General features: G+C 51.0%; 11 protein-coding genes across 16 annotated transcripts; 7 read left to right on the plus strand and 4 right to left on the minus strand.

Annotated features, from left to right (window-relative positions):
• Window positions 1-15: 15 nt before the first annotated feature.
• On the plus strand, window positions 16-2,333 carry FOXG_12883 (uncharacterized protein). The gene is made up of 3 exons (XM_018392816.1): window positions 16-274; window positions 335-1,457; window positions 1,508-2,333. Exons 1-3 carry the CDS (start codon window positions 105-107, stop codon window positions 1,757-1,759), a joined length of 1,545 nt encoding a protein of 514 aa, XP_018251405.1. The 5' UTR covers window positions 16-104; the 3' UTR covers window positions 1,760-2,333.
• FOXG_12884 (ubiquitin-40S ribosomal protein S27a) lies at window positions 2,304-3,711 on the minus strand. 3 transcript variants are annotated; one of them, XM_018392819.1, is made up of 3 exons: window positions 3,600-3,711; window positions 2,958-3,340; window positions 2,304-2,902 (listed from the first exon to the last, which is right to left on the minus strand). In XM_018392819.1, the coding sequence occupies exons 2-3, from the start codon at window positions 3,333-3,335 to the stop codon at window positions 2,816-2,818; spliced, it is 465 nt and encodes a 154-aa protein (XP_018251408.1). In that variant the 5' UTR covers window positions 3,336-3,340; window positions 3,600-3,711; the 3' UTR covers window positions 2,304-2,815. The 3 variants fall into 3 exon arrangements, with proteins under 3 accessions (XP_018251408.1, XP_018251407.1, XP_018251406.1); XM_018392818.1 differs by having other exon boundaries at window positions 2,958-3,344; XM_018392817.1 differs by having other exon boundaries at window positions 2,958-3,711.
• A 102-nt stretch (window positions 3,712-3,813) lies between these two features.
• On the plus strand, window positions 3,814-5,212 carry FOXG_12885 (40S ribosomal protein S26E). 2 transcript variants are annotated; one of them, XM_018392820.1, is made up of 4 exons: window positions 3,814-4,025; window positions 4,177-4,304; window positions 4,361-4,463; window positions 4,635-5,212. In XM_018392820.1, exons 1-4 carry the CDS (start codon window positions 4,003-4,005, stop codon window positions 4,732-4,734), a joined length of 354 nt encoding a protein of 117 aa, XP_018251409.1. In that variant the 5' UTR covers window positions 3,814-4,002; the 3' UTR covers window positions 4,735-5,212. The 2 variants fall into 2 exon arrangements, with proteins under 2 accessions (XP_018251409.1, XP_018251410.1); XM_018392821.1 differs by having other exon boundaries at window positions 3,824-4,025; window positions 4,361-5,212.
• Window positions 5,213-5,244: 32 nt separating this feature from the next.
• Window positions 5,245-7,295, minus strand: FOXG_12886 (uncharacterized protein). Its single transcript, XM_018392822.1, has one exon. The coding sequence runs from the start codon at window positions 7,234-7,236 to the stop codon at window positions 5,407-5,409; it is 1,830 nt and encodes a 609-aa protein (XP_018251411.1). The 5' UTR covers window positions 7,237-7,295; the 3' UTR covers window positions 5,245-5,406.
• Window positions 7,296-7,462: 167 nt separating this feature from the next.
• On the plus strand, window positions 7,463-8,163 carry FOXG_20806 (uncharacterized protein). Its single transcript, XM_018401114.1, has one exon. The coding sequence runs from the start codon at window positions 7,637-7,639 to the stop codon at window positions 8,030-8,032; it is 396 nt and encodes a 131-aa protein (XP_018251412.1). The 5' UTR covers window positions 7,463-7,636; the 3' UTR covers window positions 8,033-8,163.
• A 10-nt stretch (window positions 8,164-8,173) lies between these two features.
• Window positions 8,174-9,446, plus strand: FOXG_20807 (uncharacterized protein). Its single transcript, XM_018401115.1, has one exon. It carries the CDS (start codon window positions 8,366-8,368, stop codon window positions 9,149-9,151), a length of 786 nt encoding a protein of 261 aa, XP_018251413.1. The 5' UTR covers window positions 8,174-8,365; the 3' UTR covers window positions 9,152-9,446.
• Window positions 9,447-10,233: 787 nt separating this feature from the next.
• On the minus strand, window positions 10,234-15,218 carry FOXG_12887 (structural maintenance-chromosome 4). Its single transcript, XM_018392823.1, has 3 exons — window positions 14,195-15,218; window positions 10,795-14,148; window positions 10,234-10,677 (listed from the first exon to the last, which is right to left on the minus strand). The coding sequence occupies exons 1-3, from the start codon at window positions 15,053-15,055 to the stop codon at window positions 10,441-10,443; spliced, it is 4,452 nt and encodes a 1,483-aa protein (XP_018251414.1). The 5' UTR covers window positions 15,056-15,218; the 3' UTR covers window positions 10,234-10,440.
• Window positions 15,219-15,347: 129 nt separating this feature from the next.
• Window positions 15,348-16,743, plus strand: FOXG_12888 (uncharacterized protein). The gene is made up of 3 exons (XM_018392824.1): window positions 15,348-15,559; window positions 15,609-15,844; window positions 15,896-16,743. Exons 1-3 carry the CDS (start codon window positions 15,406-15,408, stop codon window positions 16,421-16,423), a joined length of 918 nt encoding a protein of 305 aa, XP_018251415.1. The 5' UTR covers window positions 15,348-15,405; the 3' UTR covers window positions 16,424-16,743.
• A 1,233-nt stretch (window positions 16,744-17,976) lies between these two features.
• FOXG_12889 (uncharacterized protein) lies at window positions 17,977-19,828 on the plus strand. Of its 3 annotated transcripts, XM_018392825.1 has the most exons (3): window positions 17,977-18,458; window positions 18,507-19,146; window positions 19,197-19,828. In XM_018392825.1, the coding sequence occupies exons 1-3, from the start codon at window positions 18,315-18,317 to the stop codon at window positions 19,562-19,564; spliced, it is 1,152 nt and encodes a 383-aa protein (XP_018251416.1). In that variant the 5' UTR covers window positions 17,977-18,314; the 3' UTR covers window positions 19,565-19,828. The 3 variants fall into 3 exon arrangements, with proteins under 3 accessions (XP_018251416.1, XP_018251418.1, XP_018251417.1); XM_018392827.1 differs by having other exon boundaries at window positions 17,977-19,146; XM_018392826.1 differs by having other exon boundaries at window positions 18,113-18,458; window positions 18,507-19,828.
• A 718-nt stretch (window positions 19,829-20,546) lies between these two features.
• Window positions 20,547-23,505, plus strand: FOXG_12890 (dihydrolipoyllysine-residue succinyltransferase, E2 component). Its single transcript, XM_018392828.1, has 4 exons — window positions 20,547-21,348; window positions 21,401-21,787; window positions 21,835-22,017; window positions 22,067-23,505. Exons 1-4 carry the CDS (start codon window positions 20,716-20,718, stop codon window positions 22,181-22,183), a joined length of 1,320 nt encoding a protein of 439 aa, XP_018251419.1. The 5' UTR covers window positions 20,547-20,715; the 3' UTR covers window positions 22,184-23,505.
• On the minus strand, window positions 22,316-23,776 carry FOXG_12891 (mesaconyl-C4 CoA hydratase). The gene is made up of 2 exons (XM_018392829.1): window positions 22,828-23,776; window positions 22,316-22,780 (listed from the first exon to the last, which is right to left on the minus strand). The coding sequence occupies exons 1-2, from the start codon at window positions 23,429-23,431 to the stop codon at window positions 22,422-22,424; spliced, it is 963 nt and encodes a 320-aa protein (XP_018251420.1). The 5' UTR covers window positions 23,432-23,776; the 3' UTR covers window positions 22,316-22,421.
• Between the last annotated feature and the right edge of the window lie 128 nt (window positions 23,777-23,904).

The raw sequence follows: 23,904 nt of genomic DNA on the forward strand, positions 1-23,904 counted from the left end.
TTTCCACCTGGAAAAAAAGTGTGAAAATCTTAAGCCTCGAGCCATCACCAAACCCATTCGACGCGGAATCATTCCCAATTGCGGCACCGGCAGGGAACGACAAGATGTCGCACATCGACTACGCTCTATACGAATCCCCCGTGGGCTATGCCCTCTTCAAGGTGGTGCATCAGCAGGATGCGGTGGGCCTGAAATTGAAGGAGACTCAGGCCGCCGTCAACGACCTCGCCAAGTTCGGCAAGATGGTCAAGCTGGCCAACTTCAGCCCTTTCAGGTATTTCCAACTCGGGTGTGCGATGCTGATGGACGCGCGATAACTGACACTTCAAAAAAGGGGTCACGTCGAGGCTCTTGAGAACATTAACCTCGTTACTGAGGGTATCGTCTCGGACTACCTCAAGTCTGTCCTCGAACTCAACCTTCCCCAGACAAGCGGCAAGAAGACCAAGGTCGTTCTCGGTGTTTCCGAGAAGAACCTTGCTGGCGCGATCAAGGGCCTCTTCCCCGGCCTCGAGTGCGAGACTGCCGATACCTCTGACATTGTCGGCGACGTTATTCGCGGTATCCGACTCCACGCCGACAAGCTTCTCGGTGGACTCAAGTACGGCGATGTCGAGAAGGCCGGTCTGGGTATGGGTCACGCCTACTCCCGTGCCAAGGTCAAGTTCAGCGTCACCCGCAACGACAATCACATCATCCAGGCCAGCGCGACCATCGACTTCCAGGACAAGGGCGTCAACCAGTTCTTCATGCGCGTTCGCGAGTGGTACGGATGGCACTTCCCTGAGCTGATCAAGATTGTCTCCGACAACTACACCTACTGCAAGCTTGTTCTGGCCATTGGCGACAAGAAGAGCTTGAACGATGACAAGCTTCACGACATTGCTGCCCTCGTTGGTGAGGATGGTGAGAAGGCTCAGGCCATCATTGACGCCGCCAAGGTCTCCATGGGTCTCGACATCTCTGCTGCTGATCTCGAGATTGTCCACGGCTTCGCTGAGGCTGTTGTCAAGCAGGCCGACAACCGCAAGTCCACCTCCGCCTACCTCGAGAAGAAGATGTCCGACATCGCCCCCAACCTGCAGACTCTCATTGGCACTCCCGTTGCCGCCCGCCTCATCTCTCACGCTGGTTCTCTGACCAACCTCTCCAAGTACCCTGCCTCTACTCTCCAGATCCTCGGTGCCGAGAAGGCTCTTTTCCGTGCTCTCAAGACCAAGAGCAACACCCCCAAGTACGGTCTCATCTACCACAGCAGCTTCATTGGCAAGGCTGGTCCCAAGAACAAGGGTCGCATTTCTCGATACCTCGCCAACAAGTGCAGTATGGCCAGCCGTATCGACAACTTCTCTGAGGAGCCCTCAACCCGCTTCGGTGAGGCTCTCAAGCAGCAGGTCGAGGACCGATTAGAGTTCTACGCCACTGGCAAGAAGCCCGCCAAGAACACCGATGTCATGGTATGTGTATTCTGAAGCGCAATCACTGATCAATGCTAACTATTCTACAGAAGGGTGTTATGGACCTCCTCGACGACGGTGATAATGCTGGCTCCGACGAGGAGATGGCTGACGCTCCTGAGCCCGAGACCAAGAAGTCCAAGAAGGAGAAGAAGGACAAGAAGGAGAAGAAAGAGAAGAAAGAGAAGAAGGAGAAGAAGGAGAAGCGCAAGAGGGATGAGGAGGAAGCCGACGCCGTGAAGGAAGACGGCGAGAAGAAAAAGAAGAAGAAGAGAAAGTCCAAGGCTGCGGATGACGAGTAGAGCTCTTCCTATTGTTTGAGAGCGTCTGGTTTATGCTGTCGCCTCGGCAGAGCGTTCCAGGAACACGGATAATGGGAGATGCATCTTCAGTCATGATAGACGTTGCGCAAGGGTAGTCGGACTCTGGTCAACGTCTCCCGCCCAGCAAAATCTCCTCGCGCGGAGTCTCACACGACTCGCTCCAACAGAAGCACCGCCCTGTCTCAGGGCGGCGAAAGCGATGGATGGCGCGGGAGACTTGCTTCCAGGGCCCTTGCGCAATTGTTTGAGGAGTTTTTGTAGGATCTTGATCTCTGGCTTATGGCTTTTGGGCGTTTGAGGGCATTTGGCTTGATTGTAAAAGACTGTTTTTCACTACGAGGGAAAACTCATACCCTTTGTTTACAAAAACATGCAAATTCACTGAAGACTACGTTTATCGTGATTGGGACTGTGAATGTAGGCCATGGACAGCTGTGAGTGTATGCTGTCATGGTGTGGATGAAGACACAATGGTTGATGGTGTACAAGACAGACTCAATAGCAACTGAATGAGTGACATTTTGTGGTAGCTAACGTATGCTATCTGAGACCTTCTGCTGTGCTCTCCAGCCATCCATGTCTGATTTCTTGGTGTTGAGGACATGCCCCACCAGGGCAAACGAGGCTCTGGCGAGATGAAAATTTCACCAGTGGACACCAAGAAATTCATGCGAGGCTGCGAAATTCAACTGATAAGGACTGATAACAATGAGCGATTACGAGGGTCTTGGCAATTTTGCAATGAGTTTGGGGTGTTGTAGAGCAGGCCTCGATGGGGGCGCACAAAGGGCATCCCAGACGGCGAATTTTGGTGCAGCTTAAAGTGGCAAATGATCATGTCAAACAGAGACATTCATACACAGGGAAAGTCACAGGGGAGAACGGCTATGTGATTTAACAAGTTTGTCGTCTCAATCAAGCATGCATTATCTCAGAAACCGGATGTGCTTTATGCTACAAAAGCCCGTCAACGCCCATTTTTGGCACCCAATCCGATCCGTCATCAATCCCAATTCAAGTCCCTTGGTCATGCATTTATTGCTTGTCGAAGACGTAGGTGAGGTGGCAGCGACCACAGTACTGGCGGTCCTGCATGGCAGCCATGAAGACACCAGCGCCGCACTAGAGAGTCAGTTAGTCTCAAATGATCAAACCAACAGAGTTGCAGGAAACTTACGGTGTCGCTGGGGCACTCGCGTCGAAGTCGCTCGATCTTACCATCGGAGTCGACCTTGTAGTACTTGAGGACAGCCAGCTTGGTCTTCTTGCGCTTGTGCTTGATCTTCTTGGGGGTGGTGTAGACCTTCTTCTTGCGCTTCTTGGCCATACCACCACGGAGGCGGAGGACCAGGTGGAGGGTGGACTCCTTCTGGATGTTGTAGTCGCTCAGGGTGCGTCCATCCTCGAGCTGCTTGCCAGCAAAGATGAGTCGCTGCTGGTCAGGGGGGATGCCCTCCTTGTCCTGGATCTTGGACTTGACGTTGTCGATGGTGTCGGAAGACTCCACCTCAAGGGTGATCGTCTTCCCCGTGAGGGTCTTGACGAAAATCTGCATCTTGCCTAACTGAGACGGTTAGAATCCAGGTTCTCCCAAGTGTGAAGCACAAATGTCCGGCTGCGTCGGGCGGAGTGTTGTCTCGTTTTTGTGCGATGACTCTAGTTTTCCTCGAAGATGAACGAAAAGAGGCTCAAGGTCGGAAAAAGCGTCGAGCATGCGCGCAGAGAGAATTGCGATTCGAAATAACAAAAGAGCAATTCTCAAGTGAAAGGCAATGAAGCCCTCACAGAGACGGGTATTTGCAGCATCTTTCAGACGTACCTCGACAATAAAAACTATTGCCTTCCTAAGCAATCCTCAGATGGTGCGAATTGGGGTTGAAGAAGATCGACTTTTGGTGGAGGGCAGCGCCCGTTCAGAAATTACAACCAGCCCATCCAGTGGGGTCGGTCACATGATTCAGGGTTTTCACTTTTTTGCGGTCGCTCAGCACGCCCCTCGTCCAACTGGTGCGGTGGATCCGCTGACCTCAGCCGTCTCTGCAGGCGATCCGCTTGAGATTCGGGAGTGCTTTGCCCTACTGCCCACCAAACCGAAAAAGTGGACTGGCCCTCAACGTCAATCGACTAAACGCACATTTCAGAGTGCGCCTCTTCTCTTCTTCTTTTTCCTTTTCTCTTCACTTGCGTGGACCTGAATATTTACATCAGCAGCAACCGTCAAAATGGTCAAGAAGAGAAAGAACAAGTACGACTTCCCCCCCATCCGCCTGCAATCGCATCGCATACCATCATCGCCGACGGAGACGAACAACACCAACGTCGCGATGATGTTCGACAACGATTGAACGGCACATCTCTTCACACTTTGAACCGAGTTACTAACAAGCCTTCTCCAGCGGCCGAAACAAGAAGGGCCGCGGCCACGTCAAGCCCATCCGATGCAGCAACTGCTCGCGATGCACCCCCAAGGACAAGGCGATCAAGAGATTCACCATCCGCAACATGGTTGAGTCTGCTGCTATTCGTACGTCCCCTCCCACTCCTCGCTTCTCTCGATCACTCGCTTACAATTATTTACAGGTGACATCTCGGATGCCTCCGTCTTCGCGGAGTACACCGTGCCCAAGATGTACCTGAAGCTGCAGTACTGCGTCTCTTGCGCCATTCACGGCAAGATTGTCCGGTACGTTGTCCTCCCCGGGAGTGTGACAACTGCGCCCTGGTTGCGTATGTGCTTCAGATGAGCCTTGGAGTACTCTTATGAAACCATACACACTCCCAGCCTGTTGCGCAGTTGATGCCACACTCCCAGTACGTTCTCCCCACCGAATTTGAGCTGACCAGATTATCACAGTGTCCGATCCGTCGTTGGCCGACGCAACCGTGCCCCTCCCCCTCGCGTCCGCTACAACAAGGACGGCAAGAAGATCGTCCCTACTGCCCCTAAGGCTTAAATGGGTTGATATGGCTTGTCTTGGGATGGAGTCCGGTTATGATAGCATCATTCAAAAAATAACGGATGGGATGAATACCTTTGGGATTATGAGTCTAAGAGATTCCAAAATTCAATCGGACGACGTTTGATGTCCACACGTCATTGACAAATATCTTGCTGTTCCTCCCTTCGCTTTGTGTGATTGATGTGACTGTTTTTGGCTTAAATGTTGATTGTATGCGACCGAGTGTCACGTCGCATCCAATGACCTACTGTAGATGAAGGCGTCGATATGATCCCATTAAGCAAGCTGTTGCCAGGCTCATATTGCCGGTCGGCGGACACCCAATTGCTGTACTTTGGATGTTTTCAGTTGCTGTAGGAGCATTTGAAGATCATGTAGAAGTCGGCCATTCTTTTTCTGTGCGCAATTGCATGGTTATGTCCTACAATTTGAGTGTTCATAGTTTATTCTGGTGAACTCCATGGGCCAACATGAGGTTATACACAAATTCGAAATGACATTTCTGCGACAGCCAATCCATCGCGCACCATGACTAGATATTGAAAGCCAATCAACACATAAAGCAAAATCCTCAAACAAGACGACGACGTCTAGATAAAATTATTCAACGAATTACTCTTCCTTGCGTTGCTGATTGTTCTCTCAATATTATACACCCAATCTACCCTAAAACCCTCCATCAAACTGCTGCACCAAATCCGTCCCATTCTCCGAACAAGCAAACGCATCAACACAAACACCCCCACCACAACAGCTTCCCGTCAAGCACAAATACCCATCCCCACAATCCCCATCAGCTTCACAACTTCCCTTGTAATTCGTACACTCTGTCCACTCAAATGCAATGCCTACACCCGTAGCACTCTTACCGCAGACACAGCCCGTGCCTGGGATGATAGCGTCGCGGGGATATGAACATGTAGCGCCTTCTCCTTCTGCGACAGCGCTGTTGGGACAGCAGGCGATGCGTGATGAGTCCTGAACTGTGATGTTGTAGGGTTTTGTTGTTTCGGGGGCCCAGTTGAGGGTTGTTATGGCGGGGATGCGTGTTGCGCCGGCGATGAGGGTTAGGTTGAGGGGGATTTCGCCTTCGTGGAGGGATTGGCAGATGTCGTTTTCGAAGCTTCGACGGGTGTTGTATACGTCGATGTAATCTTCCAAAGCACCCTGTGAAGTCTCTGTGCTCTTGGTGAAAAGTGCTCCGAGAGCTTGCCAGAGTTGAGTGTACGCCACGACAGCTGCATCGGCCTCTTGCTTTGCTCTGTCGCTGGACAGACCTTGGTTGGCAAGGTCTTTGCGAAGCTGTTCAGGGTCTACGATGTCTTGTCCTGATTCTTCAAGCGTGGTGACGACAGTGGACAAGTCAGGACATGCACCGCCGAACGGATCTGTGGAGATGAAGTCGACGACCCTGTTCTTGATCGCCAACTGACATCTCAAGGAGCCAGACTCAGATCCCGGAAACGTACACTCAAAGTCCCAACGCCCAGTATCATCGTCAACAGCGACATCTGCACAGACTGTATTGCCTACAAGAAGCTGAGGATACTGTCTGACCGACCTGTCAACGGGATTCCCGCATTGGTCATGTAGGTACAGAACCTGACTGAAGTCCAAGTCCTCGGCGCGCTTGTGCTTGAGTGCAGCACATTGTACACCCGCCAAGTCGGCAATCTGCTGGTACATATCGTCAATCGAGATTGATATGCCGTACGTGCAGTTACTCCCCGAGAAGTGAATCCCCTCAGCATCAAGCGTGACCAAATACCCGTTAGGATCAACGACCGAAAGCCTTCCACGATGAGAAATGTCGACATAGCAAATCCCGCCTTGTTCATCGCGGACAGTGAGATACAGCGGATTAACGCCATCCTTCTCAAACTCAACAGACTCGATGTAAGGAATGGGGATTGAGACGTTGCCTTCTCGGAGTCTGGCGTTGTATAGCAACGCTCGACGGGTCGAATCACCGTCTGGGTTGGGGAGAGTGTAGCATGTTTCTTGTGAGATGGCTGTGGTGCGTGTAACGTGGGTGAAGTTGACGGCAGGGAACTCGGGAACGCCAGTTGCTGTTGCGTTACTACCTGGTGACGCGGGGCCGTTGGAGGTGCCGGACGTTGAAGTTGCAGCCACAGGACTCGAGACGGATGTAACGGTTCCAGTACTTCCTGGTGCAGAGCCCGTAGTGTCACCGCTCGGAACAGCACTTTCACTGGCAGCAGTGCTGGGCACCTCTGAAGAGCCTGTTGGAAAAGGCGGAGTTGGAATTTCAGAGATTGGTACACTGATGGTTGGGAGGGAGATGACGCCTGAGATGGACGACGTGATGTTCCAGCCAACACCGCCGCTTTGAGAACTGGTAAGAATCTCTGACTCTGTTGAAAGAGCCACGATTGAACCAGACTCAGAAGAGCCGGCGGTCGCAACAGAACCAGAGCCCTCAGATTGCCCAGTTGTTGTGTTCCAACCAGTCACCAAAGTCTCACTTCGGCCCATGCCTGACGTTGCTTGAGAAAAGGTCGGCAAAGATACACTTGGTAACGGAACCAGCGATGACGTCCCAGTCTGCGATACACTGGTCGTCGGGACGGAGACATTACCTCCAGGCGCAGAAGTGGTGCCATTCCAGCTCGGAACTGCGCTGCTTTCGGGCACCGAGCTTGTTCCACTCCCAGGCTCAGTCGTGATCGACTCACCCGGCAGCGGCAGTGTTGGAAACGGTAACGTCCCACCCCGAGTTATACTGATTGACGGTATAGTGAAGTTAACCCCTGGTGGGGCAGTGCTGTTCCAACTGGGGAATTGATTACCACTAGTCTCTGGGTTTGTCGTCAGACTGTCGCTTGGGAAAGGCTGAGTTGGAAACGGGACAAAGGTTTGGGATGGGGATATACTGATGGTCGGTATAGTCACGTTGCCACCGGATGGTCGAGCAGTGTTGTTCCAGCTTGGCGAGAGACTGCTTCCCGATGTTGCTTCAGCTGACGAGAATGGACTCGGCAGTGATACCGTCGGGAACGGTATGAAAGATTCGCTGGCTGTACTGATGGTTGGTACTGAGGAATTCCCGCCAGGAGGTAGAGAAGTGGTGTTCCAGCTCGGAGACAAACTGCTCCCTGTCGTCGCCTCTACTGAGGATGATGAAGCTGGGAGTGATACCGTTGGGAATGGCACAAATGAACCAGTGGTGCTTACAGTTGGTACTGACAAGTTACCACCTGATGGGAGGGAAGTGCTGTTCCAACTTGGGCCCAAGCTACTGCCCGAAGTGATTTCTGTTGAAGAGAGTTGAGCCGAAGCTGATGGCAGCAAGGTACCAGTCGAAGCGCTGATAGTTGGTAGCGACATGTTACTCCCAAAGGGGATGGAAGTACTGTTCCAGGGGGGATTGAAGCTGGTCCCTGAAGTAAACCCCCCTGAAGACGTTTGAACCGAAGCTGACGACGTTGGGAAAGGGTCCAAGCTCCCGCTGGAAGCACTAGTTACGGTTGCAGATGTGTTTCCTCCAGAAGGAAGAGACGTGCTATTCCAGCTGGGTCCGAAGCTACTCCCCGAGCTTGTGACCACCGAAGATGCTTGGCTTGATAGAGACAACGTTGGAAACGGAACGAATGTGCCACTCGAGATGCTGATTGTCGGTACCGAGCCATTACCTCTCGGCGTGGTACCATTCCAGCTTGGACCTACACTCCCGCTTGATGAACCACCAGAGCTTGCGGGAACCGAGGCCGTTGGGAACGGCACGAACGTCCCACTGGAGCTACTGACTGTTGGTACTGAGCCATTACCCATCGAAACAGAGGTAGTTCCATTCCAACTTGGCCCTATAGTACTACTAGATGAGGCCCCAGTGATGGTAGAAGCCGAGGCTGTAGGGAAGGGTACGAAGCTTCCACCGGAGATGTCGGTAGTCGGAGCCGATCCATTGCCTCTCGACGCTGACGTGGTGTTCCAACTTGGAGCCACACTACCACTCGACGAGCTCCCAGAACTAGTGAAGTCCGAGCCTGTAGGAAATGATACAAAACTCCCACTTGAGAGACTGACAGTTGGAATCGAACCATTCGCTGTTGAGGCTGAAGTCGTATTCCAACTTGGTCCTACACTCTCACCCGTTGTCCTAGACCCAGTGGTTACAGACACACTTAGAACCGACTCTGTAGGGATAGTCACAAAAGGCCCTGTCCCCGAAATACCACCGCTCGGGGCAGTCATACTCGAGTTCCACCCTGTCAATGTCCCAATCGGACGTGTCCCACTCTCCACAGGACTCGACGACGAGTTACCAGGAAAAGACCACGGTGGCGAATCGGTTGTAGCGCCAGATCGTGTCGTTCGGGTATCTGATAGTTGGGATGTTACACCCGTGTTGGACTGGAGAGTTTGGGTCCGGTTGCCAGATTGGGAGTGAGATGAAGTAGGTGCTCGGTCTTGGCTTGAGAAGGATGCTGAGGAGGGACCTTCGGTATCTGCTAGTGACTCTGTGGTGGTGTTCCATGAAGCTGCTGAACCTGATCTTGTAAGGCTTTCGCTGGCTGATCCTGTAGTTGGACTGCTGCTGTTGGCGTATGTCGTCCTGGGAACATCTCCAGTCATCTCTCGTGCTGTCGTCTCTCCACCAGACGCTGCAGTCTGATTCCACGACGCTTCAGTCGTCGAATACGCTCCCCCAATCGTCGTCTCAGCATACGTTCCCGACCCAGGCTGTCCCACCGACACCTCCGTCGAATCCGAATACCCCCTCGTCCTAGACTCATCTGCATTTGTAGTGCTGAAACTCGCACTCGTCACAATACACTCGCACTGAAACTCATAAGCAATCATCCAAACTTATCACGAGCCACTCACATATGAAGCTATCCTTGTCTGATTATACCTCACATACTCCGCAGGCGTACTATATCCCGCACCGCAATGATTCCCCTCAAGAACACTAGAACAAAACTCGCCATCATCTTGAATGAGCGATGAGTAAAGATCATCATGTGGACAAGCGATCGATTCGTTCCAGTTTGCAGGAAAGGCAGTGACCAAGTGAACGACGAGGGGGAGTAGCATCAACATGATGCGTAAACGAGTGTATAGCGATGAATGAGAATGGCCAAAGCTTGGCTTGATTGTAGGCGTTACTTATAGGACGTACAGCAACCATATCCCAATATCTTCAGTCCTCGAGGCCGCCCACGTATAATCTGCCGAGACACAGCATCGTGACATCCAAGACACACATACAGAGCCGAGAAGACCGGCACTTGGTGCGTGGTACGGTATCTACATCTGCGAGATCGAGGCGGGTATCTGCAGGGGTTCGCTTGGGGATCCTTAATGTCCCAGGTTCTCAGGTCTAGACGCGCTCGGTGACACGGGAGTTGGTTCCTGGATCGTGGGACGCGAGTGTGATACGAGTGGTGGGATGGGGAGGACGGGGTTCAGGTTGAGTCTTTCTCACGGTGTATTGGGAGATGGCAAAGGGAAGATGAGTTAGAGTGACTCGGCATGTGAATGTTAGCTGGACACAACGGGATTGTTCCCAGACGGATGAGGTTCTGTATCGGTGAGTCGAGGAGAGGTCAAAGATGAGGGTTATCAGAAAACACCAAACATTGGATATATCATAAGACTAGCCACCATATCATTAAAATACCCGCCAAAGCCATATCCATAGTCATCATCATCGTCATATACAAGCCCTCTCACCCCTTACCGAAAGGGCAATATCGTCGTATTACCCCCAACCTGCGTCCGCTGCTGCGACGAGTGTCCCGGCGGTCTCGCGATGTAGTCCTTGTTCTCAATAGTGACACTCTTGGTCATATGATTGACCTTGTACACGCCCACCAACCGCGCCGCAAGCTCAAACATGTTGTTGCGCAGCGAGATGACGATGAACTGGGCGTTCTTGGTACGCTCTTTGATGTAGTTTGCGACGATCGAGACCTGCGTTGAGTGTTAGCATAGTGGTTCAATCAGAATTGAAGGTGGATTCGCATGTGGAATGCCCACGCGAGTGTGGTCGAATTGTAGCCGAGTGTCTTGGGTTAGGGTCGTACTCACGTTTCTGAAATCCAGCGCAGCATCGATCTCGTCCATGACATACAGAGGAGTAGGCTTGTAGTGATGCAGAGCGAAAACGAGAGCCAGACTGCTGAGCGTCTTTTCACCACCGGAAAGATTGCTGATGTTCTTCCAGCTCTTCTTAGGGGGCATGACGCTGAAGAGAATGCCTTCGCTGAAGGGGTCCAGACTGTCGACGAGTTCGAGCTCTGCGTTTCCACCCATTGTGATCATCTGATACATTTCCTTGAGTCGGAGGGAAATGGCGCTGAAACCTTCCATGAAACCTTCCAAGCGTAGACGGCGAAGGTCGTCGCATCGCTTCTTGGCAGAATCTCGCTGTTCAATAGCAGTCTGGAGATCTGAGGCACGAGCAGCGTGTTCTTCCACTCGTCTTCGGTATTCGGCCAGAACACCGAGGTCGACGTTGACATTTTGAGTCTTCTCCTCAAGAGCCGCAATCTCGCCCTTGAGTGTCCTCTCGTTCATATCGGCAAGCTCGTCGGGTGTGTATCTCGGAAGCTCGTTTGGCTGCCCATTGACAGATTCCTCCTCGTCCTCTTCCTCCTCTTGATCCTCCTCTTGCTCTTCGTCTTGGGGAGCGTCGGTCATGTCCACATCATCCTGAGGGGCATCGTCCATGTCGACGTCATCATCGTCATCCGTCTGGGGCTTGGGTTGCGACTTGGGTTTCTTGGACCGGCTGCCTGAAGAACCTCCAGTAAGGTCGTCAATGTTCTGCAGGACAATCTTCGACAACTTGTCGTCCCAGTGACGAAGTCGTGCTTGGTTCTCCAGAAGAGCCTTCTGGTTCTCCTCAAGCTTGTTGCGCATCTCAATTTCAACCGCTCTTGTCTCGTTGAGCTCAGCCGTCTTCTCGTCAAGCTCGCTCTTGAGCGCCTTAAGCTCCTTCTTCTTAGCGGCCAATCCTTCTTCGGCTTCCTCAGCTTGTGCTTGAAGCTCTTCAGCTCTCTCGCCCTGGTTGTTGATGTCGTTCTCGAGCTTCTCAAGATCCCGGGTAGCGGCCTCAAGCTCCTTGGACGATTTTGCATGATCCTTCGCCAGCTTGATCTTCTGCTTCTCCGCCTTGACCTTACGGACCTCAGCATTAGAGATCTCTTCGTTGTTGGAAGAGATCTCCTCCTTTATAGAATCGACCTTGGCCCTTTGCGCACGAAGCTTCTCACCACCAACTTCCATGATCTTGTCTTGCAGAGCCTTGATCTCATCCTCCACGCTGGATGTTTCCCCGTGAAGTCTTTCGATCTCCTTGTTAAGTTTGGCGATCTCTTTTTGCAAAGCAGCGATGCGACTGTTGTCGGTAGCTGAGGGCTGATGCTCCTTGCTGACTTCCTTCATGCGTCGTTGCATATCGGTGATGTTTCGCTCGGCGCTCTCAATCTCAAGGCCAATCTTCTGCATCTTGGTGTCCAGCTGAGGAATCTGCTCGCCCAACTCCCTGAGTCGCGTTTCGCATTCGCGTTGATACTCTTGAAATTCTTGGAACTTGGTCTCCCAGCCATCGCGATCACTCTCAAACTTGGCGACCTGCTCCTTGCTGACGTCTGAGACGAGCTTGGAGGACATGAGACCTCTCTTGACAGTTGAGCCACCACCAGACATGGTACCGGACTTGTCAATGAGCTCACCATCGAGGGTGACGACTCGCCATCGCTTGGCGCCATATGCGATTCTGTTCGCTTGGGCGAGGTCGGCAGCGACAAGAGTATCTTGCATGGCGTGGTAGAAAGCAGCTCGGAACTTGTCTTCCTTGGCAGTGACGAGGTCGAACAATCGAGGAGCGTTCTCGGGTGTCTGGATGGGCGACATGTCTCGAACTCTCAGCTTATCCAAACAGATAAAGTTACCACGTCCAACATTGTTCTTTCGCAGATACTCGATACACTGCTGAGCAGCCTCGACAGTCTCAGTAACAAAGTTGTCGAGGGCACCGCAAGCTGTTGAGATGGCGACATCGTACTTCTGATCAATCGTACCAAGGTTACCGAGACGTCCATGGAAGCCATCAATTCGACCAGACTCCTTCATGCGCATCAGGGCAGCGAGCACGTTACCACGAGCCTGTGTGTTAGACAAGCTTGAGCGGGCCTCGTCAGCCTTTTGGCGTGCGTTCGAGATCTTTGAGCGAATCTTGGGCTCCTGCTCAGAAAGGACCTTGAGCTCCGACTTCATGTTCTCTGCCTCCTTCAAAAGCTCGGCCTTCTCGGCCTGGCAGGACTTGAGCTCAGCGCGCTTGGCAGTCTTGCCCTTCTCAATGGAAGCGATCTTGGTCTCAAGCTCTTGCAGGGCGACAGCACCGGCGTTGGCCTTCTCTTGAAGAATGTTGAGCTCACTCTCAGCGACAGCGACAGCGGACTGCTTCTGATTGATCTTCTCGTTCCAAGGTTCAAGAGACTTCTGCTTGGCAGCAATCTGATCGGAGAAAGCTTGTGTCTTGCCCTTTAGGCTCTCTCTGATTTGAGCAAGTTCAGCCTCAGCAGTCTGGATCTGTTCCTCGAGTTCCGCAATCTCCTGGGTCCGGTTCTCGATCTCCTCTCCGCACTGCTCGATGGTCTCGTCGGCTTCAGCAGAGTTCGTTTCGGCGTTGGCGATAGCCTTCTCAAGCTTCTTACGCTTATCGTCCAAGAACTTTCGCTTCTCATCGAACTTGACACGCTCCTGCTCAAACTTGGCCATCTCCTTCACCAAGGCTTGTGTTGACTTCTCTTGTGCCTCAAACTCCTTGGCGCCCTTGGCGTAGTCCTTCTCGAGGCTCTTGATGATCTGTTCGCCTCCGTGGTGCTTCTCTAGCTCGGCGTCCAATTGAGCCTGCATCTGGCTGATAGCCTCCTCTGTAACAGCAATATTCTCATTGCACTTGTGAATAAACAATTGGTAAAGAGCAGATTGCTTCATAGCCAGCTCGTTCTCGTCGCGAATGTAGGCGATCGCCTTGTCCTTCTTGTCTTCAAGGCTGTTCTTTTCCTTCTCGACGTGCTGAACGCGACCGCTCTTTTCCATGCAGACATCATTGAGGGTCTCTACCTCGGTGGCAGATTCTTCGATGGGCGCCTTGTACTTAGAGGTGCCGATAATATCCTCAAGATATTCGAGGAGACCGTCTTCGTGTTCGTTGCCAGCCTTGGCCTTCATCTGAGCAATCGACTCGACCTCACCTTGGAGAATCAGGAATCGCTTGTGGTCAAGATCGACACCGCGATCGCGAAGGAGAGTCGTGACTGTCGTAAAGTTGGATTCTTTGCCATTGATGTAATATTTGCTGGAGTTGTTCTTGAAAGCTTTTCGGGAAATGATGAGCTCGGAGTTAGGGATAACCTCATGGCCGCCACCGGGCTGGGAAAGTTAGTCTAGGATCGCAAAAGAACAAGGATTTCCTTACCTGGTCCATGACCTCCTGGAAGTAGACAGCGACCTCGCAATGATCCAAATTCGGAAACTTTGCTGAGTTGTGAATGAGAGCAGAGATCTTGCCCTGTCGCATCTTGCTAGCTCGGAAACCGAAGACGAACAGCAGAGAGTCAATAACATTTGACTTTCCGGAACCGTTGGGCCCGACAACTGATGAGAATGAAGCATGGAAAGGACCGACTTCTTGTCGGCCAGCGTAACTCTTGAAGTTGTTGAGTATAAGATGTGTCAGAACAATTCGAGACTTGGGCGTTGTGTCTTCAACAACAGGGACAGCTAATGTCCGTGACTTGAGCACAATATCCATTGGCTTCTCCATGATGGTATCCATAGGTTTGATCGGCTTGATGGTTGCCTGGGTGTTGTCGACAACGGAAGTATTCACACTAGAATCAGTGATATCGGCCAATGCAGAAGCTTCCTGAGAAGCTGTCGGTGAATCTGGCTTCGGTGTAGGAGGGGCCAGGTCGGGAACTGAAGAGATCGATGATCTCGCTGTGCTCTTCCGCTTACGAGGCGACGCAACCTTTGCAGGAGAACTCGCCTCTGCCTTTAGTGTCGTATCGGCGTCGAGAAGTTCGCTAGCCTCTACTGAAGCAGCTGGAGTAGGCGCTTTTCTAGGACGCCCTCTCGCCTTCGGTGCAGCAGCGGGCGTAGGTGCTGGAGTCGTCGATTTGCGTGAACGAGTCTGTCTTCGGGGCGCCGGCTTCTCAGGCTCAAAGTCCTCCTCCTCATCCTGGACTCTAGAGCGGTTGGAAACATCGTCTTCGTCGTCAGAATCGATAATGGCGGTGCGCCTTGTTGCGCGCCTTGGCCGAACAGGGGAAGACATTGTGAAGGAATACTCTCGTCACAGACAAGAGAAAAATGTGAAGGAGTGTATGCAAACAATGAATAGTACAAATAAGCGACAGCTTGGGTCGGTGTAACCAAGGTCGACTGGGTTGTCGTGTCGAGGGAAGCTGTACAAATTAGATTGGTTGCGCCCCGCGTTGGTTTGTTTAGAAATGTCCAAATCGGTCGTGTAAACAATACGTACCAACACAGGCCGCGGGGCGGCTCTTATCACGTGATCTCGCGACGGAGCCTTGATTGCCCGTTTCGCGATAGCTTTGAAGCTCTTGACGAGCTATCAAAACATTGGCTTGTGTTACGACAACAGTCAAGTATCCCGTCGCCAAAATGTTTGACTACACCAACCTGCACGAAGTCTTCGCGGAGGGTCTTGCGAACCCGTACGATCGGGAGACCCAGCGAGACATTGAACATTCGCGCAAGACATTTGATGGCGCTCTTTTCATTGATCGAGTCCTACGGGCTGTGGGCATAACAAAGGGTAAGTTTGTCGCACGAGCTGATTGCGACTTGCTAACTTGTGATTGTAGCTAAGATCTACCCTCCCAAGACCGACAATGCGTTGAAGCAATTGCATCAGCAAATCTGTGAAGCCATCATGTCGACGCATCACAAGTTCTCGATCTTCTACTACATCCTCCTCGATTTCGACCAAACATCAGGCCGCGAGAGCGTCTCTGATGCATTCGTGGATGCATCAGGTATACCCAAGAAGTACCAGATCTTCATGAAGGGCTTGTGGTATCTGGATCGTCAGGAATTCTCGGTATGTTTTGCGTTTGCGATTGCGAAAACAAAGACTGACAGGACTTTACAGCGAGCGCTCGAGTACATTTCGCATCCCTCTCTTATTCCCGACTTTGCCGACGATATTATGACCGTGCTCGTCCACTCTGCTCAGGATCGCGATTACAGCATTGCGCTGTCATATTTCTACGCCGTGCAGCCAGTTCTCAAGACCTCAGCCGCACTCGAGCTTCTTTTCGGTGCAATGGCGAACACCAACATCTCAGAAGCGCTGTTCTACTCCCGAACGCACCCTCCCCATACTCGCGAGTTGCTCTTCCGTCAATTGATCGCCTCTGTATTGGATAGCCCCCACGACGAGCTTTCCGAGCGCGCCAGCCAACTCACCTTTTTGCCTTTCGACAAATCTGAGGAGGCCTGGTTCGAGGAGTATCTGCTCCATGGCAACGGAAAGACGCATAAGAAGGCAAAAGATACGCTTGTCATGCGCAAGATTGCCTGCGATCAGTTCTCTGATGTGACAAAGATCCGACATGGTGGTCAATGGTCTGGAATTCTGGAAGGAATCAAGGGTGGAATTAATGGACATGCTGAATAAAGAGCTATTGACATGGGTATTCGCATTCTCGATAGTCGTGCATAGCGTAGGCGTTTACTTGGTCATTTTTGTCATTTAGAACGTTCGAGACTTAGTATAAAGCTGAGTCCAGCCTAAACCTGATGATATACTCGTAGTGAGAATATGGTAACAATAACTCCTGAATCGTGCTAGCATTGCCATGATTTATTACTATTGCCTATCATATGAACGTTTTCAGAAGACAAACTGGCAAGCCTAGCAGCTATTTTCTGGAATGCTATCTGTTGCAGCACGAGAAGAGAACAAGAGCTTCATATAAAAAGCTGATGGAATCCCCCCACCTGAGTTCAAGCTTCAATAATAAGGGTCAGGATAAAAAAGATCATATGATCATTATTCACAGTGCTAAGCTAACTTGACCAAAATGCGTATGTCCCTCTCTTGCTTCTCTTCTTCAGTTTCACCACCAAATCTCGGAGAATAATGTCGTCGAATATTCACTAACCAATTTCCCAACCGTAATGGTCCACTCTACCGAGAATGGGGCTGGATAGTGAGGCGCCACCGGGGATGACCCGGGTTTACGGTTATATCCAATGAGAACGAAGAACAAGCAGATCCTCCTCAGGGTCTCGACTGTGGAACTAGATAAGCTCAGTGGAACTGATTGACCTTGAGTTGATCCAAGGAGCGTCTCGTCCGTCTCCAGAACATCCTTCAACAGTTTGATCCTTGAAGTTGCAACTTTAGGTAAGCAGATAGAGACTCGGGATCCCACCTTCAACGTTCAACGGCATGCGTCATCCCGAAAAAGTTCCCCGAGACATTTAAGTTTCCAAGTTCTGCAACGGTCCAATTTTATCACCGTAGTTTAATTTTCGCAGTCAAACTTTTCTTGTTGATTACAAACTCATTGTCTACCGAGTAACCAACCGGTCGGCAGCCTCGGAATATGCAAGTTGATATTTAAAAAACCCCTGCGGGATTCGCGGCCCTGGATATTAAAGGTCCGAATAGCTTCCTTGGCTTTATCTCAAAGCTTACAGATCCATAATTCGAGATAAGCTACAGCATGGGCTGAGACCCCTATCGCGAGACATGCATGTCCTTGTTCTTTTTACAGGATGGTTATCAAATGCATAATGCTGATTGAAAGGCAGGAGGCATGCACGTGACTTTATCCCAAACCATCTTGTTGTCACGGTTCACCTCATCATTGGTTCGTTGAAGTGTCGAGGTGACTACGCCCGAATAGGTAGGTTGTTTGAAGCTTCTTGGAACCCATGGAAGCCGAGCTGAAGACGAGGCAACAGGCGATCAAAGCGTGACATTCTGGTTCCATGACAGCGCCAGAAGCGGCAGCTCATAGTCAGCACGGGGCGCCATTTACCAGGGTAGACAATGCCTCACAGTTGAACATCCAATTGCCGCGGTGGTGAAGAGTTTTTCGCCACTATGATCGTCATATCAATTCTCCAAAAACAAGAGTCAAAATGGGGATAGTCTTATTGAGCACCTGACTTTGTCTAATCACAACGCTGGTCGTTCCGTTTCAGTGGAGTTCAAAAATGGGTCGAGTTCCCAAACTCCCCAGACCCAGCATCGATATCATCACGAGCATCAAGTCTCCCCGTGGGGGGCGCTAGGGGCGTTGATAGCGCGGTTTTTTTCTTCACTTTGCCCCCCTTACAAAATGGTTTCAAGCCTAACCGTTGGGTCCATGGTCCGGTTTTTCCATGAGTCGGTGTCCGGGGAAAATGCTTAGCAAAACTGGTGGTCTGCTTTTTGTGCCATCGACTCTTTAATACTTCCCCATTTCTCTCTTCTTGATCTGGTTCCCACTTCTCAATTGTCGTTTTTTGCGGGGGACTCCATTTTGTTACCTTAGGAATACTGCCGACGATGCATCATGAGGGATGATACCCCCAATATCATTGCTTCGGCCGCCATAACACTTCCTCTCGCGACCTTGGCTCTTATTGCCCGACTTGTTGCGAGGAAGATCACGAAAGCTGGATATGGCATTGATGATGCTTTCGCCGTTGTTGGCTGGGTATGTTAAACTCTCATATGGATATGATGTGTTCTGACATGGCTCAAGTTGGGCTCATTGGCCTTGTTGACGAACGGAATGATATGGATCAAGGATGGACTGGGAAAGCCAATGGAAGTTGGACTTGCAGACGACTTTACGTTTCACGATAAAAACCGACTGGCTTGGATACATATGTGGACGACGAGCTTCACTTACACCTTCGCCATCGCCTTCTCGAAATTCGCCATCCTCGCTTTTTACTGGCGTCTCTTCCAATTCTCCGACATCCGAATCCCCATTCAGGTCCTGTCATGCATCACAGTGGCATGGTTTCTGCTGCGACTCTTCATGGTGTGTTTGCAATGTCTACCACTCACAGCATTATGGGATGGAGACCAAGCAACGAGGGATGCTAAATGCCATATCCGCGAATCGACGTTTTTCTTCTCGACGGTTTTGACACATGTTTTGATCGACTGCGCCATTCTTATTCTGCCCGCCATCGAAATTGGGAAACTTCATTTACCCAAGGGCCAGAAGGTTGCTGTGATTGCATTGTTTGCGTTTGGTGCAATGACCTGTCTGGCATCCATTTTCGTCCTCGTTGAGTCATTCAAGTTCAAGTCGGATTCAAAAGAGATGACGTTACAAATGGGACAGCACTATGCTTGGTCAATCGCCGAGTGCAATTTTGCTGTCATTGCTGGTATGTTCATGTTGAATACTGCCAGTTTGACCTGTACTGACTTTTCACAGCTTGTCTTCCCATGCTTCGACCAGTCGCACGCAAGATCCTCCCAGGCTCATTCCTCACCTCCAACAGCGGCGGTCAATCAACCCAAATCAGCGCCCCCTTCAGCGCACCATTCAGCAACGGCATCCGCCTCACCAGCGTATCCAAGACGCGATCCCGCGAAAACGACGGCGGAAGCTCAACACACGAACTTTCCAACAACCCACCAGATCTATACGACATAAGCGAATGGCCACACGGTACACAAACCACGATATCAAGCCCTTTTAGGAAATATACATCTGCGAAGGACTATGAGAGCAGCGAGACGGGGATCCGTGTTGACGAAGAGACGGCTGTTTCTGTACAACGGCGTGATGATAGTGTATGAAACAGGGCGGCGACCCTCGGCGTTTTGGATGTGATATCAGCGAGGCTGAGTTCTTTTTTACCTTAGATACCACTGGATAAATACCAACAGAACCTTGATTGTCAAGCAAAACGTCCATTGCGTCGTAAGTTGTGTCATCTGTGTCTCACTCCAATGTGAGGTCGAATTTGGGTTCTGCACCAGCACAACGGTGTCGGCCCGTCAGCCTCAACCTTTTCAGCATTCCAGTTGCATTCGCTTGCACGGAATTAGCCAGACCCAAGCAAGGTATTGGCAACATGGGCGCTGGGGATTTAAATATCACGAGTTTGAATTTCAATGCCTGAGGCATAACATGACGTGAAGTCGTTATGCCGAACATTGCCGCAGCTATTGCTCAGCTAACTCACCTTGCTCCGCAAAGTACGGAGCCCATCATCCAAAACGAGGAATTATATGAATCGCAAAACCATTCTGGCCGTGAGCTTTCGGCGTTGTAACTGTTAAGCCGACGGAAGGATTCTGGCTTTTGGGTTATCAATGTCTTCCACTAAGCAGTTGAGGACCGGGAGGCAAGAAAGCTTAGGACCTCTTTTCTAAGTGATGAAAAGGCTTAGGTAAATTTAGCTAAATTTAGGATACGCTTAGTAGGACTTTGGACCAGTTAACACCTTGATTCAATGTCAGAAGTTTTCTTGCTCCCCTAGGCCGGGCTATTCACCCCGAACTTCAGTGTCGGTTTTCAATGTCCGGCGACCGTCCGGGTGTTTCCGCCTGTCCCGCGGGAGGGAAGTTTACGGAGAGAGGGCCACTCACCGAGTCACCTCTAAGCTCTTGCAGTTCAAGGTGAGAGCTTGTAACTTGCTGATGATTGAATTGAACCTCACCTCCAGTGACGTATTGCAAAACATTCATTTGGCTTCAATATCTATGATTCAGCAACGCAACATCAATTTAAGAAACAATTGACCATTTAGTAAAATAATTTTAGCTATTATATCCCGTAAATATTGATCCATCCCCTTTTGTCCGTATAAACATCTCCAAAGGTACTGCAAGTCCGTGCGATACCCTCAAAGCTCGGCCCGCTTAATTCAGAACTTGTTTTGCTTTCCCCACGATCCCATCATTCTCCCGATCTTCCCACCTTCAATCCCGCCCAAACCCTCACAATGGCTTCATTCATGCGCATGAAGGCCGCAACAGGCCTCTCCGGCCTATCACGCGTCGCCATCTCCCGAGCCCAACCCATCGCCAGCCTCACACACAGCGCCATCCTCTGCCAGCGCGATCCCCAACGACGACTCTTCAGTAACTCCAGCATCTTCAATGGCTCGTATATCGTCTCCGTGCCGCCCATGGCAGAGTCCATCACCGAAGGAACATTAGCCAGCTTGCCCAAGAAGATTGGCGAGGCGGTTGAGCAGGATGAGGAGATTGCTAGCATTGAGACGGACAAGATTGATGTTCTCGTCAATGCTAGCGAGCCTGGTGCTATCGCTGAGTACTTTGCTGAGGAGGGCGATACCGTTGTTGTCGGTCAGGATCTCGCGCGTATCGTGACGGGCGAGGATGCTGGTTCTGTTAAGAAGAGCGAGGGTGAGGAGTCAAAACCTAAGGAGGAGCCCAAGAAGGAGGAGTCAAAGCCTGCTGAGCAACCCAAGGCCGAGGAGAAGCAATCTACTCCTGCTGCTGAAGCCCCCAAACCTTCAAAGCCCGCTGAGTCCAAGCCTGCGCCCAAGGAGTCCAAGCCTACACCTCCCGCTCAAGGTTCATCAAGCGGTCCCTCCCGCGGCGAGCGAGTTGTAAGTATCCCGCACATACGGCCATATCGCCCGTAGCTGACCGAGTCTGTAGGAGAAAATGACACGCATGCGCAAGACCATCGCCGCGCGCCTCAAGCAATCCCAAAACACCTGCGCCTCCCTAACAACCATCCAAGAAGTCGACATGACCAACATCATCGCCTGGCGCGCCAAATACAAGGAAGAAGTCGCCGAGGAGCACGGCGTTCGACTGGGATACATGGGCGCTTTCACAAAGGCTACTACACTCGCTGCGCAAAAAGTTCCCCAGATCAACGCTATGATCGACACCGAGAAGGAGATCATCACGTATCGCGATTATGTCGATGTTAGTATTGCTGTTTCGGCGCCTAAAGGTTTGGTTACGCCTGTGTTGAGAAATACACATGAGTTGAGCATTGTTGAGTTGGAGAGGGAGGTTGCTAGCGCTGCTAAGAAGGTAAGTTCTCTCAGTGAACGAGAAGGTGACAATGCTGACTGTTGTAGGCTCGTGATGGCAAGCTTACTATGGAGGACATGGAGGGCGGAAGCTTCTCCATCAGCAACCCCGGTATCTTCGGCTCCATGTTCGGAACTCCCGTTATCAACTACCCCCAGGCCGCTGTGTTCAACATGAACGGCATCCGTCAAGAAGTCGTCGCCATCAAGGGCGAAGCTGTCATCCGACCTGTAAGTCTTTCCCTTAGTCGATCCATTGGTTCAAGCTAATTGTTGGCAGATGATGTACATCAGTTTGACCTACGACCACCGCCTCATTGACGGCAGAGAGGCTGTCACCTTCTTGAACACCGTCAAGAAGTACATTGAGGATCCTTCGCGCATGCTGCTTGTCTAAAAAGTTGTTGTGTTAGAGTAGAGTAGAGAGTTCATTTGTATGCTAGAGCGATTGGGTTTAGACGGAGGAATGGACATTGTTCTGCATGGCTGGCGCTTTGTAGAGTTAGACTAATGCAGATGCTTACTACGTCGCATGCATTTGTTTATCGTATGATTGAGGAGGTGGAGAGATCTCTTTCTTGAACGCGGGGCCGTGCTTCGATATCTGGTTGAGTCTGTAATGTGTAGACTACACTCTATGCCGTGATCTCGCTCTTCATACAAACCGTCCCATCCTTCTCAACAAGAACATCCCAAGCCTTCTCACCTTCAGCCTCCTTAGTCGCTGAGGTCCGGATGCTGTATGTTTGACCAGCATACAAAGGTGACATGGCTCTGTATGTGATGCCTGTCGGGCTTTCACCGTTGCCATGGATGTCTCGCCAGTAATCCAACAGATTGACCAGGTTGAGGGGTCCGTGGACAACTTCAGCGGGATGGCCTTCAACATTTCGAGTCCAGTCTTGGTTATAGTGTATCATATGCCCATTGAAGGTGAGGGCTGAGAATCGGAAGAGGCCGACTGGCGACCAGCGGAGTTCTCTTATGGGAACACCTAGTTCTATTAGCCAGCATCAGTTTACATTGCTCTGCAACACTTACCTTCACTCTTTACATCCAAGTCTCTGATAAGTGACGGCCCACGGACAGAATCCTCGAGCACTCTTGGCTCCCCTCTCACAGCACTAGGATCAATCTCAGGTCTAAACACCCAGGACCTCCGATCCGTCAACGCCAAACCCTTCGACCCCCAAAACTCCTTCTCAACCTCCACAAGAACCATCTCCCCCGCCGAGCGACTCCTCTTCGGCGTCGCGCTCAGCAACCTCGTCCTCTCTTCAACTTGATCACCTACCCGAAGCGACACATCACTAGCCCATGTCATCTTACCACCAGCCCACATCCTTCTCGTAAACGGTTTCGAGGCATTATAGGTGGTATCGCTTCCATCAGCGCCTAATTCAGATTCTGTCCCATTTGGTGTGAAGTATACGAGATGATAGCCTGGTGGTACGGGTGTTCCTTCAATTGGCGGCTGTTCAGACACGTCCTTGCCGTTGAGGGTTGGACGGTTCAGTGTGAGAGCTAGTTTTTGGAGTTGGTTTGCGTCAAGAAATTGACGGCGGATGATGGATTTATTGGAGAATGTTTCTAGAAGGTGGGATGCTGCGTCTGAGGCAGTGGCTTTGAGATTGCGAAGAGACATGATGGGATGTGTAAGTGATGCGGGGTGAAGTTTGGAGGGGACAAGAGCAGTTATACAGTCGGTGATCGGCCAATTGCTCAAGTTGCCGATATTTTATAAAACGTCAAAACATCATGACTGAGCATTGAACAGGGATCGTTTATAATTATTGACAACAGACCTTTCCAATTGTTACTGTCAAGGCTACAGGTTAGGTAGTGTCTACAAGTAGACACGTGAAGCTACGGCTAAAGGGAAGACTCCGCCACGAGTGCGCTCACTGAATAATGTGAGACAAACATTTTGAAACTCAATCAATTCAACCACATGTATTCCAACATTCTTCAAATTCACTTCCAAATATTTTCTCTCTGCAGCAATTGTAAGCATCAACATCTTGAGTCTGCCCTTGAGGTGTAGTTAAAGCTCCGGCTCCACTCTCGGCAGGCGGTCAACTTCCGGGTACAAGGGTATTCAATCTCCGACCAATCACA

The sequence above is a fragment of the Fusarium oxysporum genome, chromosome 9 (genome assembly GCF_000149955.1).
Source record: "Fusarium oxysporum f. sp. lycopersici 4287 chromosome 9, whole genome shotgun sequence".
NCBI classification, from domain to species: Eukaryota; Fungi; Ascomycota; class Sordariomycetes; order Hypocreales; family Nectriaceae; genus Fusarium; species Fusarium oxysporum.